The sequence below is a fragment of the Perca fluviatilis genome, chromosome 16 (assembly GCF_010015445.1).
Source record: "Perca fluviatilis chromosome 16, GENO_Pfluv_1.0, whole genome shotgun sequence".
In the NCBI taxonomy this organism is placed as follows: Eukaryota; Metazoa; Chordata; class Actinopteri; order Perciformes; family Percidae; genus Perca; species Perca fluviatilis.
Genome location: NC_053127.1, coordinates 22,575,520 through 22,594,689, shown reverse-complemented (window position 1 = coordinate 22,594,689; position 19,170 = coordinate 22,575,520). Strand labels below are relative to the sequence as shown.

General features: G+C 37.8%; 1 protein-coding gene across 1 annotated transcript; it reads left to right on the top strand.

Moving 5' to 3' along the window:
- The first annotated feature begins 7,050 nt into the window (after positions 1-7,050).
- Positions 7,051-14,373, top strand: il13ra2 (interleukin 13 receptor, alpha 2). The gene is given in 11 exon segments (XM_039778506.1): positions 7,051-7,170; positions 7,468-7,597; positions 7,946-8,097; positions 9,394-9,550; positions 9,659-9,779; positions 10,267-10,451; positions 10,612-10,766; positions 11,733-11,880; positions 12,645-12,753; positions 12,849-12,878; positions 12,880-14,373. Coding segments are annotated over 10 exon segments (1,203 nt in total). The 5' UTR covers positions 7,051-7,170; positions 7,468-7,506; the 3' UTR covers positions 12,935-14,373.
- The last annotated feature ends 4,797 nt before the right edge of the window (positions 14,374-19,170 follow it).

Here is a 19,170-nt window from a genome sequence, read left to right as displayed (position 1 = left end):
GAGAAATTAGAAAATGACTCAAAAGCAGCTGGAAGTGTAGCTATACTGTTCCTCTGTGTGCATTATTAGCAGTAGTGACAGTAGTCACACTTGTCTTTTAAATTGGTTGTACATGATAATTGCTCAGTTTGGGAGTTAAAAACAAACCACTTGTCAGTAGAGCTGACAGCAGTGTTGACAGCATAAGAGGTACCTGCCTAAGAGGCTTTTTTGTGTGGCAAACCGTTAGCAAGAACTGATCATGTTCACAAAGGCAGACGTTGGAGGAATTCTTAATTGAACATTCCTGCAGGGGCAATATTAATCTTGTTGTCAAGTGATTGGAATGTTAGTCTAGGCAGCTGTGGTGCGCCATTCATTTTTTAATGATAATTATAGTCAAAATTTAAGTAAAGTTGTATATCAATATATGTCAATAGCAGAAGTCTTAAACTTTGACTATGAATTAATTATAATTAAGTATAGCGATGATGCTGGCCAAAAGATTGCTATTTCTGTGCTTTAAGGGTTTATTTTACATATAGTGTGAATATTTGCCTGTGGACCTTTGAAGAGAAGCCGAGGACTTTGTGACCTGTATTGATCAGTGCAACGTTGATATGAAATCAATTAAATGACCTCTGGCTATGACAAAGCCTTTGCTAGTTCAGCTACGGCAGCCTGCCACAAAATAATTAAAAAAAAAAAACAGAAAAGTGTAGGCAAGGCAGTTAGTTTTGATGTCTCGTGAAGAAAAAGCTAACCATGATGCAAAAACTGCTATAATTTTAAGTTTATTGTTTGTGTAGCTGAACCATCTTGGAAGACAAAAGTACTTAATGCCACTTCAACACCTTGAAAGGCCACAAATACCATCACGTTAAAACAGCATTGTTACATCTAAAACATGAAATATTGTGCCTTAAAGGAGGGGTATTCTTTAATTTCGCTGCAGGCTTATGTAATTACACTATTACTATTAGAATCTTTTCTACTGATTGGCTACAGCTCTGATTGGCTGCCATACTGCAGGAGAATAATTGTAAGTTGGAGATCAATGGTCAGTGTTAAATAACTCCATGCACTACAGTGCATAGACAACCAAAATCTGAGAGAGAGAGTTACTTGAGGTTAAATTCACTGAATCTGACAAGCATGAGTCAGCTTTTCACTGTTACTGCTCAGATTTCGGGCATTGAATGCTGTTCCTGAGAACCTCCTTTGCGCTGTATTGACCAACTTCTTGTCATCATTTTCCAAGGAAGAGATACCACAGAGACACAAAACAATACAGGGCTTTTAGTTTATCAGGCCTTTGACTGTGAAATATGCAGACTTATGTCATGTCTTTTTCCGTAATCCCTATCGATTTCAGTGTAATAAAAACGGTCGACCTCTGGAAATAACCTCGTCCATTACACTATTTACTGCTGCTGGCACGTAATCTTTTATGCTCACCATATTATAACCAAACAAGCAGCGTTTTAAAGGGAAAAGTTACATAGTGTTGCTTTAAGGGATGGACACATATCTATAAAGTGTGCAACAGTGGGCTTCATCATAGAACAGCATCTACTGAACTTATTGACACATATTTATCACCATGTAAAATGTTCACTTATGAAACACAAGCAAATGTCAAATAAACTCAGAAATTGTAGCACACAGCGCTACGTTAGCATTACAGAAGCTGGCGGGCTGTATCTGAACTGTCAGCAAAGAAAGTGTCAGCAAAAGCATTATCACTGAAGGCAGCATTGCAACTTCTCACAAACTTTGCGTGCCTGTAATTACAGCTTTAGAGACAGTGGAGAAAAAGAACTGGTGTGTAACCTACCTCAGGTTTGCTGTGTCAACTATTGGCGGATTAGATTGAAATACTTTTCTGATCGAAAGTTAAAACTGTTCGCAGATGCCTAAAAACACATTTTAAGATTTAAGCTAACAATGTCTGACCATGACTTACTGTATTTACTGCTGTCTGATATGTTACCACACATATTTGATATTATTTCCAAATGATTCACAGTTACTTTGTGTTTTAGAGTAAGGGAAGCGGAATGGTCAAAAGAAATGACGTTGGGATTGTGTTTGACTTTTCATCTTACTGGCACTAAGTGAATTGAAGCACAAAAAGGGAAGAAAGTTAAACCACAAAGAGGTTATTTTGTGGTTTGACCATTATATATGCTTACTGCTGGTTTTTAATGGAGTTAAAGTAGATTTTAAGATATATGTGAATTGTATGGCAAAAATGGTTTGATATTCTCTCACCTGAGGAAAAAGGCTAAACCATCTGACTCTGTTAAAGCCAGACTAAACCTACTTTATTATCTTTATAAAACGTACAGTAATTTTATCACAGCCTTTTTCCACAAGGTGTGGTGATTTTCTTTTTCTTTGTGATAATGACATTTACAGCTGAATTTAACTGTATAGCTGGTGGTGAAAATGCTTGACATGACTCATTCCTAGTGTGTATTATTTTTTGTTATAACCGTGGTATCACACCTTGCAGGCCTGGGCATGATATATCTCCTACATGTAGCTATATAAATATCGTGCAGCTGTGTGTCCTATTTAAAACCCGGGAACAAAGCTGAACAAAATCAGGCATGTGTTGAACTGGTATTGCACTATAGATTCATTTTAAATTTTTTTCAGTTCCAGCATGCATGTACCAGCCTGTGTGTGAATTAATTAATGGATAAAAGCTAACGGCAATTCCAAAACATAAGAAGGGTTTTAATGGGTCACAGAGCTCCGGTGTTGCTACTTGCAGCTTTCATGAGAACCGCTCATCCGACCACTCAACAACTTCACACTCAACACACTGCTTTCTTGGGTCCTGAGCAATACACATGCCATGACTTAGTTGCGCCCCCTAGCAATGCTAGAGTATATGCGTTATTTGCTAACAGCTAGCTATTTGGGACATGGCTATTTGCGAGAACAAAAGCATTTATTCGTAAAAGTTACATAGCTGATGCTGAACATCTTCGGTCTCTCTTTCTTCATCTGTTCTTGAATTTACTCTAGCGAGTAACAGTTAATAGGGGACCCTCTCAATACACTACACAGTGTGTGCATAAAGCACTATTTGTGCCCATAGGTCTCAAGAGCTCACACTCAAAACTGCACTTCCTTGGGTCCTCAGTAGAACACCCGCCAAGTGTGTAGTCGATGGGATGAACGGTTATCAAGAAAATTGAAGTACAGACAGACAGACAGAAGCTGTGTTCACACATTTTCACACTTTCTGCATTATCTGAGATTACCCAGCCTCTGTAATAGGGAGCTGGGTGGGTAAAGCTTATTTGATGTCAGATACAACTGACAGACATTTGCATTCTCACATACAGCTCCGCTGGGTAATGTCGAGATAAGTTCAGGTTTCAGTGCATGTGGAAAAGGGGCTCTAGTTTATTTGCTCTAAACCAGTTGATGGAAGCACGCTTAATTTGCATTTCTTTTTCCCGACATTTCAAAATTCGCTTGACGATTGAATGGAAACATGACTATAGACTCCTTCCAATTTAGTTAGATGATTTTTGCTCTACACGATACATATAACTCCAATGCAATGTCACTAGGTGTTTCCTTCAGTTCTTTGTTAGTTTACACCCTAAAAGGTGAGATGATTCGGTCATCTGTCAGCTAAGGAAAGCAAAACAACTGTGAATAGTCTAACTAAATGTCGTCAAATGTCACACTGATGCCTTATCCTGGTTTTTACCTGCATAAACTACTCTATCTCACATTAGCCCTTTCATTGTTTTACTGTAAATTTACCAAGTGCCAAATAATGAAGGCATCCTTTCATTGCAGCCTTCAGTGTATGAGCAAAAGCATAACCATGGCCACTGTCAACACTGTAGACAGATATCTACGAATTGATCTCATAGCATCGAGCAGGAGTTGTATCAAGAGCATTCAGATGGTTTGGGTTATGATTTTCAAACTGAATATGAAATATTACATACAGTGTGATTGTATGTTTAGCAGCGGTTGCTAAGTCTTTGTTTAGAGCACATGTTCACATTATTTCATTCTAAAGTCACATGCCCATATGTACATTGTGTGGTGGCTGTTATCATTCCTCCTGTTCATACTGGCGGTAAATACATCTGTAAAACAATGCAAGTTCAGCTAAACTAAATGTGAGGCTTCAGCAGTCTTCTAACTTTTTTTAGTGTGAAATGTCCACATTGTGTTTCCACAAACAGTGTTCCTTTTTTGAACGGTGGCAGAGGAATAGTAACAAAGAGAGGGAATTTGTTACTAAAAATACTGTAACTTCCAGACGATACCCACTTGATTTGTCTAACTCAGACTGCTGAAGCCTCATATTGTGAGACTGTAGATGAGACTAATGAACAAGTTTCGTGGCAGGTACTGTATTTAACAAGGTGTGGAAGTGTGTTTCTGAGGAAGAGCAATTGACGGAATGTTTATTATTTTACTTTTAAGTGACACTCCCTTTACAGCACACCTGGAACAAAACTTAATGCAGCATGGAGGTGTCAAATTATTCTGCACTATTGCATTTACATCTTACCTGTCCATGTGTCACCACGTAGCTTGTTATGATTTAACACTTGTCATGTCATCCAAAGAAAACAGTGAGTCCTGTCTGAATACTACACTGCCAAGAAAATTCAAACGTATGTATATAAGCTTTTTGTATTTAAAAAAAAGGTCAAATGCATGCAAGAATACCAAGTGGCTTACGCTGAACCTCTGTACATATCATCTGTATAAATTCCAGGGATTTCTTAAAAAAACAAACGTGGTCAATATAAAATAAAGTCAAATTCTTTGCAGCTCAGTGTGTCTTGTCTTTACATCTCAGTCTCTGCCAAGTAGAGCGCCTTGCTTGATGTCTGCTGATAACAGAGTGATTTATTTTGGAAATGCACCAGCTCATTGCTTGAATAACTGTAATCAAACAGAGGCAGCAGCGGGATATCTAAATATGTAGCTTAGTGACTGACTTAGCTGACTGTGCTATTGGATTCATGAGACCAGCTGGTATCATGATTGACAGCCCCCAGACAGCACAGTAAAGAGACGAGTGAGCATGCGTCATCAGGTCCAGGTGCCAGATAAAACAAATAGCTTCTCAGGCTACGAAATTAACTTTGGCAAATTGGAGGCCATGTCATTAGGTAGTCTTGATGGTCTACCTACCAGCTGTTCTTTTAAATGGTCCCCCACAGTCTGCACCTACCTTGGTATTAAAGTTTCACCAGACCTGACAGAGCTGAGGCTTAACGTCTTTTCAGTAAACTGAAATAAAGAAGATTAAGACAGATGGCATGATCTCCCCTTCTCCTTATTGGGCGCATTAGTTTAATGAAAATAAATGTCTCCCCTTGGATCTCAATATCCACTACAAATGCTAGTTTGTAGTTATGGTTCCCAGAACGTTCTGGGAACGTTCCCCAAAGGTTAAGGTTTTGGTCAGGTTTTGGTTCCCATGGAAAGTTTTTGGTTACATCGAACGTTGCCTGAGAGGTGTGCCTAGAAAGAGCACTCTTCTGTGGGAGTTCTTCTCGTTGTTTTAAATACTGACATTGTAGCCTAAAACAATTCTGTGTCATCATGTGATCTTCCCCCTCCTCTCTCTGCCCTCTCTGCTGCCCAGCTCTTCTGTCCAGTGCTGACACAGCGCTGTGGAGATAGGTCTGGCAATGCGAGACTAACTGACCGCTGCACATGTAGTGTCAGATACGTGTTATTTACACAATTAATACACAAAAGACTTTAAGGTTTCTAATTTCAAAATTTTAGAGAGGAAAATATTTTTTCATGATTTTGAATGCCACCCACTAGGTTACAAAGAGCCATTCATGTGGCCAGATGAAAGAAGTGGTGGTAATCCAGGGCTCCAGACTGCGACCAAATGGTCGCATTTTGCAACCAAAATTTTAGAATGTGCGACTAAATTTTACATCCAGTCGCACATGTGCAACCAGTAAATTTGCCCCCTTTTTACACTTAAACGTGGAAATTTCGGTACCTGAGAGCGTGTAAGCACAAAGTTTATCTGTAATATCTGCATAGTGACAGAGAGCGGAGCTCCGGCGCGCGCGCATACACACACGCACAGAGGTGCGGACGGAGCAGACTCCTCGGCTCTGCAGTTTTGTTGAAGTTACAGTTAGTCACGGAAATGAAGCCGATGAAGTCGTTACAAGTGTGGTTATATTTTTTCATAACTTCACACAAACAGCATTTGCTGCGATATTATATTAATATCGAGGCGAAAGCGGTCGCGGGGCTGTTGACGTTACACTTCCTGTGAGTCAAGCAGGCACAACGTTGGTTTACTGCCCTGGGGACTGACTGACAGGCTGAAGGCAGCTTGAGTTCTACAGCACCTTTCAGGCACAAGGCAATTTAAAGTGCTTTACATGAAACATTAAAGAGCAATTAAAAACATGATGAAAATAAAACAGGCTAAAAAAGAATAATATAAATACAAGCGTAAAAGTTACAGTGAGTAACAAATTAATAATTATTCAATTCAAGGTTGTAGGGCAGGTTTGGGAGGAGAGAGGGAGGGGTTTATTTTTATTTTAGTTTAGTAGCCTAAACAATGCATGTTTAATTTTAAGTTGAATTCATTGTAATTGTAGACTGGAGACTAGAGCTGGTATATTTTTTAAATATTTGTACTGTCATGACAGCGATGGTGCTGTCGGTTTACCTTCTATGTTGCAAAAGTGCAAAATGTAAATGGACTGTTTTTATATAGCGCTACCACAAATCTCCCGATTGGCAGGCGACCACTGAGCCACAGCCGCCCCAAAATAAAATGTGAAACTAAATTTGAAACAGCACATTGTAATTTCTGCATCTATTATCAAAGTGTTTATTACTAATACAGTGGAAATTAGTATAAATGTGAATATTTGGTTAGCATGTTGATTTACGCTGTGTGCCCCTAAATTTTGTGGTTGCGCCCCTAAAATTTTCAGTTGGGGGCCACTGTGCTCCTAGTGAAAAAAGTTAGTCTGGAGCCCTGTAATCTTTATCTCGTTCCCACCTTTTTGTCTTCCGCTTCCTCAGCACTTGCACTGCAGACAAAAACATTGTATACGACTTTTAGGCTTGAGTAGCACACACCCACACCCCTGTAAACTCTCCCTGAAACTGCCTCAGAGAGGAACGCTCCGTCTCATTCACGTAAGTTCGTCTCTTAGTCTGACAGCTTTCGTTTTTAGTAATAATGCATTTAATATTATTTTACATTATTTTGGTTTTGTATCACAGGGGAAAGTAATTCAGAAAATGTTGATCTGAGAGCTAGCCTTTATGTAATGGTTTTATTTCGTTTTCATACCTTTTAGGGAACAATTATTATTATTATGTTAAATAAATTAGATAGTAGAATGTATAGTGAGCTCACTCAGTGAATTTCTACCCATTTTTATTCTGTTTTGCCGTTTTTACAATTTCTTTGATCTGCATTTATTTTTTCAGACTTGGTTATAACCTAACAAGCGTGAACATAGCCTACTGATGGCCAGTAAATCCTGGCTTACTCATCAAGCGACACTGATGCTGCTCTTAATTTCCTGGAGGGAGAGCATGCATTGCAATGGACTTACAGGTTGGTAATTATTAAATATTAATTTTACGTCGCAAGCAACTCCACTTGTTTCTCCTTATAGGCTAGCCTATTATTTTTAAAAGAGGTAATCCGAAAAACGTGAAAACCGGACAAAATAAAATAAAATGCATTTAGGCCTAATGTGTGCGCACAATAAATGAATAGTTTTGCAGAGGCAGGGAGTTGTTGTCAGTATGGGTGCGACTTTTTTCAAACGTTTCCAGAAACATTGCCAGAGTGTGGGCGTTTAAACGGAGATGAACAGTAACAGTCGCCTACTAATAAAAGTTTTTTCAATAGAGAGACACAACACACTGTAAATACATATCTTTCTTTTTTTACTTGCAGTGGATCCTCCTGAAGACCTTGTGATAGTAGACCCTGGCCATCTTGGACATCTCGAGATTACATGGAGCCCCCCTGCCAGCTTGATTAATATGACAGAGTGTCCAAAACTGTATCAGCTGGAGTACTTCAACACATATATGGACAGCTGGACTGTAAGTGCTCACCATTTTATTCAAATCTTACATATAAGCACTTAACTTGCCTAACCTCCTGTCAGAAGTGATTAAGCTATATTATAACAATTAATGGAGGCAATTCATTTCATACCTACATGGTATGAGATTCAGACAGATTTAACAGCTGTACCTTTTGAATTGTGAATAATATGTATATGATAACTGATCATTTTTACTGGTCATTTGAATGAAGAAAAATAATAATGTAAGGATTGTGTGTATAACCCTGAATAATTCTTTTGTGTTCAGATTAGGTAGACAAACAGGCCCTTTAAAGGACCATAAAATGCAGCAAGCTAGTTAAGAATTACGTGTTTAAGTCTCTGCTGTTCAACTTCATACAATCCTGATTAAATATGTAAATCTATGTGAAACAAGGATGTGTGTGAAAGAAAATCGGTTTTCATATCTTGAAAAACATTATAATAACCTTAAACTTCAGAAACCTGCCACTTAATGTTAAATGATCTGCTGCATCTCTTCTATTATGGAACTTTACGGTGTTGAGCCTCGATTTAGATAATTTTCAGACCAGTTCTGTAGGAACTGTACCAGGTTTATGCTTATATGGCCTATATTATATTTGGAGTTACTTAAATACTTACTATTTAAATGAAGTACTCTACCATTACATTAGAGTGGAAATCTGCTACAGATTGATTTAGTTCTGTAGTCATATCCTCAGGTAAGGAGCTACTTTTAAACATGTTTTAATGTGAGAACAGGTTTATGTGGCTTCAATTTCCCACAGCCCAAAGGCTTGTTCATTCTCTAAGAATTTTCTGGTAAGGTTCATCCTTTTAGCATTATATCCATCTGGTATAGCTCTCTTCTCCTCTGGTCATTGCACCATGATGATTGACCAAGAATGGATTAACCATAAAATTCCCAGTTTTCATTTCTGCCCGCAGAGGGTTGATGAGCAAGAAGAGACGGTGTAACCCTAACCCTATGTTATGACTAAGACGATGATTATCTGTGATGGTGTGGCACAACCCAGTCTCGTTGTCACATGTAATAAAGAAATTTATTGTTGGCATGATGCTTCAGGATATGCTCTTCTAGAGTAATCACCTGATGCTGACTGACAACAATAACTAGCTTTGAATAAAAAATACAGCACAGCATCAGGTTACAATATGCCTCATGGAAATTCAAGACTGGGAAGCAAACCTTCTGTCTAAAGGCAACTCGGTTGAATGTTTTAGCACAGTAAACATACATGTAAGCTGTAATTTTGAATAACAGGGTAGTTTGTTTCTGTTTTGGCAGGCTATCAGGACAGATAGGAGGACACACAGTGCCCAGTTTGATCTGATGAAAGATGTTAGAGTGAGAGTGTACACCTTGCTGAGTGGACCCTGCACCAACGGCACTATGATTAAAAGCACAAGCTACATTGAAGTGGTCCAAAAACCTCCCAGCACAGGTCAGTCCTCAAGGCTTAATAGATGGTGGTAAAAAAAACATCATAAAGAGATACTTGGGAATTGTATGAATTGTCATTGATTGGTTTTATTCCACTTTCTACCTCAAGGTGTTGTGGGTACCGCCATTCAGGATTTTGTCTGTGTGTACCATAACATGAAGTACATGGAGTGCAATTGGGGAAGAAGCCCAAAGATGCTGGCCAACTCACAGCAAAATCTATATTTCTGGTATGTCATATGCCCATTAAAGGCATTTTTAGCCACTTTAGCACTTCTATCCTACCAACTTTGGTGATCCCCTGCTTTTTCTTCTAGTGCCACCATGGGGTCTTAAAGTAAATATCTCAACAACTTTGGATGGATTGTCACTAAATGTGGAACAGATATATTTAAGATCCCCAGAGAATGGATCTGAATAACTTTGGTGATTCCCTGACTTGTTTACACCCACTTCAGTGTCAAGGTTGTCTACAATTATGCTGAGAATTGTTGATGATCCTAAATAATAGTTAATTTTTTTTTAAAGAGTTTTGTTAATAATTTTTAATGTCAAGTTGTAATGCTACTGAGTACCACAAAACAAAGGCCATTGACTCCTGAAGAATTGAGGTGATGGTAAACGCCACACATCTTTAAACCTCACCAACAAAACTGTTTGGATGAATTGATAGCACCTATGTATGCAACATATTATCCAGGCTGTCTTATTCCCCAGGCACAAGAAGCTGGAACAGGCAGAGGAATGCCCGAAATACCTGATTTTGAACGGAGCCAGGGGTGGCTGCAACTTCACAGAGAAGTCTCTCCCTAAGTTCACTGATATCAACTTTTGTGTTAATGGTTCCTCTCCTGAAGGGCCCCTGAAACCAACATTCATCTCCCTGCAAATCCAAAACCACGGTACATGTTTGCCTTCTTGTGTAGTACCATCATCACATGCAAACTCAGTGAGGGTATACTGTTTCAGGTCAGCAAAATCTGGATTTTGTTTTCCTCTTTGCTTCCTATCACAAGCTATAATCATTCAATTCATCAATCATCAGTGTTGTTGTTTATACAGTGAAGCCTGAAACCACAGAGAAGCTGCACCTGCAAACAGGTCCAGACACGCAGCTGGAACTACACTGGGAAGGTCCTGATGGGAGTCTTCCTGGACACTGCCTAGAATGGGAGGTGGAGCACAATCAAGAGGGACCTGATGGGAAAATTGCTTCGGTATGGTTTTTCTAATATTGTATGTAATTTGTTTACTGTTAACAAACTCTAAGGCACTCACTTACCAGAGTATTTTACCCAGAAATATTGTAGTGCAGAAGGTGTATAGCTTTCCACAGCCTTGGTTTGTTTTGAATGGGCTCAAACAAATGCAAGAGTGAAAGCATTGCAGAGCCACCTGCAGAAACAGATAAGGCCGCTGTGAGAGTCAGTACAAGCATACATTTTTTCATTCAACATTTTACATCCTCATTTAATTTCTAGATCCGAGAATGTTCCCAGAATTTCTGTATAGAGATTAATGCCTTCACTGCTGAAATGACTTTACTTTACTTTTCAAAGTACTTAGTGCAATTATTAGACACATTATTATTATTATTATTATTATTATTAACTTGTCAGTGTTAATAACAAGAGACTTTTAAAGGAGTCAAAAGTCTGCTGACATTTTGAACATCTTGGCAAGTCTGAATATTTGATTGCCAGATGAATCAGAATATGACTCACACTCCCAGTTTAAAAGACAGACCCAACCCAAAAGCAACAGGAGACGATTCAAATAATTCAAAATTCAAAAGCAATGAAAGACATTCTTGTTGTTACTTGTCATGCAAAGACCACAACACATGCATAACAGAACAGTAGAATTAATATACCTCAACACAACCTTTATCAGATAAGTGATTACTCAGACGGTGAAGACAGTGAAGACATTTATAAGCATTTTTGCAGTGTATGTTGATATATTCTCATATATAGCCTGCTATTTTTTCCCTTCTTTTTAAAGTTTAAAGTTTAAATTGACATGGAGGAACATGATCATTGTGTTTGTGATCATCAATAGTCAATAGCCTTTTAGCTCTGATTTGGACATTCTGATTAGGCATTGGGCTATGTGTGTTATCTCTCTAAATCTAACTTTTATTATATTCAAGTAATTTCTCCACTTATTTTTGTTATTGACAGCAGCTGATTTCAACCAAAGAGATGAGCCTAACTCTGCCCTCCATCTGCGACAATAAGAGAAGCTGCGTCAGGGTTAGGTCCAGGTTGAATAAGTATTGTGCAGATAAGAGCTTTTGGAGTGAATGGGGTCGTCCGACATGCCAGCCAGGTAATGATGTTTCAATTCACTACAACACTGCAGTAAAATCATTTTCTTGACCTGAAAAACATTTCACACCGGAGTGTGATAAAAAAGGCTTAATGTGAAAAAGATTCAGTCAGTCTTTGTCTGGATGAACCCAAAACATTCACAGTTTTTATGAAATCATGGATTTATATTTCTGAGAGGTTCATTTTTGATATGTTTAATCCCACACTCCTGAATCATTAATGCAAAGAGTTCCCAGTGGGTAAAGGAGTTACAAACTAAGCTGCGAAGCAACTTTTTTTTGTTTAAATCAACAAGTCCTCATGAGTCACACTAACTTTGTGGATTCCCAGCTGTAAGACCTTGATGTCCACATCATATAATTGCTGTTTTATGATATTGCAAAACATAAATTGCATATATAGGCTATGACATTGTTATATTTGAAATATATTATTATTATTTGAATGCCTTCTGTTATTATGTCAATAATAATAATATATAATATCATATAATATATATTTGTTCTCAGGTCCCTTGTAAAATTTCAATTTTCAATTAAAATGTTAAGTAAAATGTATGATACAAAATGCTGGAATACACAACAAACACAAAAATGTGTCCAAATATGGATCTTCTGCTTTGTTTGAACATTGTGTTCATAATACATTGTTGTAGATTTTAGTGGACTTGTCTTTGTAAGGTTCAGATAGGTGCTTTTTTGTTGTTGAAGGAATAAGTAAATAAACATTAAATAAACCTTACTTCGTTTGTGTGTGCGGAAGAAATGGCACTGAAACCAGAATGGGACATGGTACCTGTCTATGTATATATCGCTGTTGCCATCATCGCCATACTGGTGCTGTCGCTGTGTGCGGGGGCAGTGCTCAAAGTGTGAGTAAACACACATATACAGTATAGTATACACACACACACACACACACACACACAATAAGATGAGCTCACTCCAAACTGTGTTTCCATTGTAGGAGGAGATCGAGACAACTGAAGAAGCCGGACTACGCTCGCCACATTGTTTGCCAGAAATTCAGTACTTACATTTGCGGAGGCCTAAAAAGGCAAGAAAATCTGCACCTTCATCGCTCTCAAACAGCACCTGTGTTGTAGCATTCCACCTGTCTAATTTTTCAGGGTCTCTGTTTGAAAATCCCACAAGTCATCGCCTTAGATTGCAACCACTGCTAACACATTGCTTAAGACATGACATATTACGCTCAAGGTTATGGTGGGTTATTTACCAAAACATGTAACATTTACAAACAGTATTATATTACTGTAATCCAACATACTGCATTGCACTTGCTTTTTTTGATTTACATTGTTATGAAAATGCTTGAGTGTCATGTTAACTGAAAATGTTTTGGCATAAGTATTACTCTTAATGATGGTTTTATGGTTGGTTTTATACTTTTTTTTGGTAAAATTGTTTACTTTTTGCCACAACTCTTGCCAATTAGTCCAGACAACAAATATTTTATTTTTGTCTAAATCCAGTATACAAGGATAATATGTCTGAAATGCTTTTGTGCTATGTCTTTATTGCACACTTCAAGCCAATGAAGATTTTAATCATCTACAGAATGTAAAATGCAACTGAGTGTTCTTTCTTTAAATGGGTTAATAGGAAAGAAATTAAGTGTCAGGTACTTTTATGTAATGCCAAGACTGCTTGCCAAGAGTTGTAGAGAGTAAATTATAACTCAACATGTGGCCAAGTTGGCTCAGCTCAAAATGACTGCAATGTGTCCGTAGCTGTAAAACTAAATATTACCAAATGTACTCTCCCCTCCTTTTGGCTTTTTATTGTATTAAATGGAAGAGTTGGTCAGATGTCATTACTTTTTAAGAGCTAAATGGATCATAAAAAGTCTCTGTAATGTTACAAGACATCTATATGCCTAACCCTACATGTCTGTTCCTAATAACTAAGAAATAACAGAGTAATCAAGATTTTATAAACAGCACAAACAGGTGATCAAATGCAGATCAACACATGCAGCTTTCATGTTCTCATATCCATTGGGACTGTTTCAAGCTCTTACTATAGTTTATGTGTTTATGGGGTCAATCATTTCAGCTATGGTTCAACTACTGTTACTTAAAGTTATTTCTCAGTGAGTGTTTTGAACCTTGACCTCCTTTAATACTGTTATACTGCCTTTTATGGAAAGATAATGCAAGATTGCATTTCACAGAGTATAATGTTTAATCAGATTTTTTTATGTATTGTGTACTACTTCACCTCAGAATTGAATAGGTGATATTTGACATGTGTTCCTGGGTTGTAGAAAGAAATTACTGTCCACTTGCTACAATAAAAAACGATTTATTTTTCAAATACTTCTGTAAAGAAGGACAGCTTGTTGTTTTTTGTAATAGGGCACAATGTGGGATTCACTTTGATAAGATGTTTAACAAGCTACTGGATATCTGCAATGTTTTTTGTTTCATTTAATGGCCTATTCAAAATAAAGTGTACTGTTGAAAGCACTATGAGCTGTATTGTAAATCTTTTGAAAACAGTTTATTAACGAATATTACGTGGATACAATGACTTAATGAGAGTGTATACCTCAGCTAACAATGTGTTATTCAGGGGTTGATGATGTCAACTGAACCTGGTGAAATCCTCGCCTCGTTGAGACCGACCTCTCCTCAGAACTCCAAAAGACAAAACATTCAACTGAAGACTTATCAAAGTGAACGTTCATCACTAACATTCAAAACATAGCATGGTCCACTGGATTGAATGCCTACTTATGGAACCCATTACATTTCTGAGCAGACAGAAGTAAACATTTCAGTGTAATGTACTTCTAAAAAATAAAATGGTTCCGTAAAAATAAAGTATTTAACATCTGCATAACCTTGTCTGTTATAACTGAAACAGCTGGAAATAATTTATAATCCATTTGTTTTATCCTTAGTGTATGCATAGCTGTATAAACAGGAACAATGAAAACAATCATTACTGCATTTTGCAGATAAAGTTTCTATCTTGTTGCATTTTTCCAGAACAGAATAATTTTATAATACCGGTTATGGAACAACACTCTGAAATGTGTTGATTTTTATTGATTTTCATGTGTATCCCTCACATTTGTATCTGTATGAAATTACGCACAGCAGGATATGATGTTATTCAATTCTCTATAGTAAACAGTTGCTGTCATATAAACTTCACACAGTGTTCCTTTATTTCAAACAGTGAAGAGCCACATTTGCCTTCTGGTTTCCATGTGCAACACCAGCTCAGATGTGAATATTCTGATTATCATTTGGGATTATGTTCTGAATTATATATGAATTTAAAATATTGTTCATATGCAAATAGAGTATTTTGTAACTGTGACATGCTTGCAAGTAGACAGAAAAAGCTGTGTAAGTAAATAATCGGGATGTTCAGCATGCTTTTTCCCATTTTATTTACTTTTTAATGGCACAGTATATGCATTGTAAAATAATCTGTTATGATATTTACCCAATTAATTATTAAGATAACCTGCTTTTGAGTGATATATAGATAGGAACAGGTGACAATTTATTTTGTCAGAGCTCTTGTTGCCCTCTGGTGTCCAGATGATATAAAGCACTCAACACGTGGATTAACTTGTGATAGCCAAATTAAATGACTGTGTAAAAATATATTTGAAATAAACAGTACACTTGTTCATATTCATATTTTTCATTCACCTGGGGTGAACTTAGACAGCGCATTGTCCTGGACCCATTGCAGGATTTCATCTGCAATAAAGTTCAACAGAGGATCTGCTTCTTAAGGAGTCATTTGGAGCCAGTAAGGAAATCCTCAACCTATTCTTCTGCTCCACTTTTCAAAGTGTCCTGCAGTAGGTCTATGGAGGTCCAGTCTGTTTCAGTACTACGGCTTCTGGGGATCTGCTCCAAGTTGGTGGGTCACTCTGTGGAAAATGCCTTCCTTAACAGCTGCACTAAGCGTACCCTCGTGGAGGACTTGCGGGGAAAATCATCATGGACACTACTCATGTTTTACATGAGGAGTACCAACTTCTGCCCTCTGGGAGGCGCTTTAGGGTGCCAAGTTGCAGGAAAAAACCATAGACTGTACAAGCACAGTACAAGCACTCCTTCCCTCACTTCATTACACTGCCCAACCAACCAAAATGGAGCACAAGGAGGTGGCTCCCTATCTCCCCACCCAAATCTGTATCATTGTGGGACTGCAAGCATGACAATCATAAGAATGATATGTTTAGATTAAGACTCAAAGCTCGCAGATGTAAGCTGAATACAACTGCACGAAGACAATCTTCCATTCCTTTACTGCTTTTTACTCTGTGTGTGTGTGTGTGTGTGTGTGTGTGTGTGTGTGTGTGTGTGTGTGTGTGTGTGTGTGTGTGTGTGTGTGTGTGTGTGTGAGCGTTCGACTGAAGGGGTGTCAGACGTTTTTGGGTGAACATACAGATGCTTGTTTTTATGTTGTTGTGTTTTATATATATATATATATATATATATATATATTTTTTTTTTGCCTGAGGAAGATCATTGTTAGATTAAAACGTTTAAAATAAAACACTCTCTGATTAAGTGTGCGGGTCCTTTTTATTGTATGTTCCTTGCCCTTAATTAACACACAGAATATACTATTCTGTTAGATCTCATATTAAATATAGAATTTCCACTGCATGATATTTTCTTTCGTGTTGGGAAAGTAACCATCTGGCTCCAGGCTGACTGCTGTTTTTTTGTGTGTTTGATCCAACATTCATTGGTCAAGGTCAGCTAGGCAGCTGACTGCTTCCCAAAGCAGGTCGCTTTGCTCACACCTGACTGTCCATGTGCGTGTGTGTCAATGGGGATTGGTAAAAAGACAGAGATCTTATATGATTAATCAGTAGAGAATGAATGACAGATTGAGCTAGATGAGATATTTGTCATTTTTGTGTCATAGTTGAATAGTAAACGGCTCAGATTATTTGCTGTGTGGCTCAACAAAATAAAACACCCTTGCTGCATGACAAAACAGAAGATAATGGATGATATGCAAGCGAATGATGAGTTAAAAATGAGCTATGCAACTGTTTTGACTGTAACAGTATATTCAGTATACATTATTAACAGTCGTAGTATGTGGGTTCAACAGGATCCAGGGGACTGCAGGGCAGCACAAGTGTGATAGTGTAGGAGAAGTGAGTAACTTTGTTCAGGTTAATATGTAATTTTGGTGGAGCCAAGCTTGATGAGGATTGGTTGGAGGGTAATGTATAGCCCAGGTGTTACTTTTCAGTCTATTTATCTGCCTCACTAGTCTGCTGACCCTAATCTGCAGAGGGCATCCACTGCTAAGGATCACAGAAGGAGCTGGACAACTTAGGTTTGTATTTATAATTGGTTATTTTGGATGTTTAGTAGATCTCTGCATAATTGTATCACTACAACAATAATTTCCCTCCTCAGGCACAAAGATGTCAGAGCCTATCTTTGTCTCTGTCCCCCAGGCTCAGTAACTGGAATCTGTCCCTGCAGAGTAAAAGAGTGCAGGGCCTGGCTGGTTACTGTACCCAGGGGCTAGGCTACTCTCCAAAGGCCAAATCATCTTCACTACAAACAGTTTATTGCTTTTCAGACTTACAATTGAATGTGACTAAATGTGTTGTCTGTCCAAACAGCTATGGACTGAAGGATTATTTTTGCTTTTGTTTTGTTTCCTCTGCTCTACATACAGGAGAACTTGTGGGTTGCTGTGGTGCAGGACGTAAAGCTGGTTACCTTTTGAGCACAAGGTTAGTGGTTCAATCCCTGGCTCTGCATGTTGAAGACACTTAACCCCAAGTTGTTGTATGAAAAACAAAGTCAATGATTCCAAATTCAACCTTGCAAAATGGCATAACTTTTTTGAGTGGTAGCTGGTGAGGTGCCAAATTGCATACTGGGCACTGTCTAAGAGCCCTTGAACAACTGCTTGGTGCGCCATCCTGTGAAGCAGCCACCTCCCTCTGACATCTCTCCATACATTATGCATGTGTTTAGGTCCAGTTTGTGCACGTGCGTATTTGGGCCTGTGTGTGAATATATATATATATATATATATATATATATATATATATATATATATATATATATATATTATATAACAACAGAGTAAAATAATTGAATTTCCCCTTGCAGAATTAATAAAGTATACTTTTCTTCTTGAGTAGTGCTAAACCTGTACAGTAGTGGGAAAAGCTGTGGTCATGTTGTTGTGGAAGTTTCTTTTGCAGCAGAAGTAAAGTTTTGAAAGTTTAGTAAAGTGAAACAAATAAGACAGTCAAAGACTAAACCAAGTTAGGTTTTTGTATTTTATTATTTATATATTTGCAAATATAGGAAGAACATAGACTTCTCAAAAGACAGCAGCCCAATGTGGAAATGTTTCTTCAATGAGTGAACAGGAACACTGAGCTTAAATACATCTTCAGAGTGACAGCACACACGCACTTGGCTTATCATGACTCTGCGTTTCTCACAGGCAATCTGATACACATGAAGACAATCGAAAAACACAAGAGACATCTCGGAGCCTTTTTGCCTCCTCCTTCCTGTACGACTTTCACCCCCACAGTTACATCTCAACTGGCATGGGAAAACTAGAGATAGTTTTAGGGTGACCTTGTAGCCCCTATCTGTTCAGACAAACAGTGCTCACATTATGTTCCAGACTTTGTGATTCTCACTTAGTCAGAATCAGAATCTACATATGGGAATGAGATAAACTCCCTTTCAGCATTGTGTGAGAAAATGCAAAGCACAAATGAAAACATAAGAATATAAGGAATCATGCTTAAATGTAATATTTGCCATTACAATGTCAATTACAAGTATGCAGAGATGAGAGCACATAGCTGCAGAGGTGCAGAATTGTTCAAAAAATGATTCTGTTTAAAAAAAAATTATTAATAACTAAACAAATAATAATATGTTTATTAATTAGTTGATTAGTTTAATTAGCTCATTCTCCTGCTAATCTTAGCAAAAGCAACAAACAAAAATGAAATGATTCATATAACACATATTTTTCTCTCTCTGTTCCACCACTTAATTTCCATAGCGCAAAGAGTCATGATAAACACCTCAATAAACAGATTTTTGGATCAACATGTTTTGGTTAAAGAAGCCGCAGGTTGTATATCACCCTTCATTTTAGAGAAAGAATCACAACTAAAGCCTTCAGTGTCACAACACCACCAGATATAATGAAGTTCGACCACTAGGTGGAGGAATACATTAGAGTTAATGGTGTGGGTGTGGTCAAATATGGTGCTCATGGAG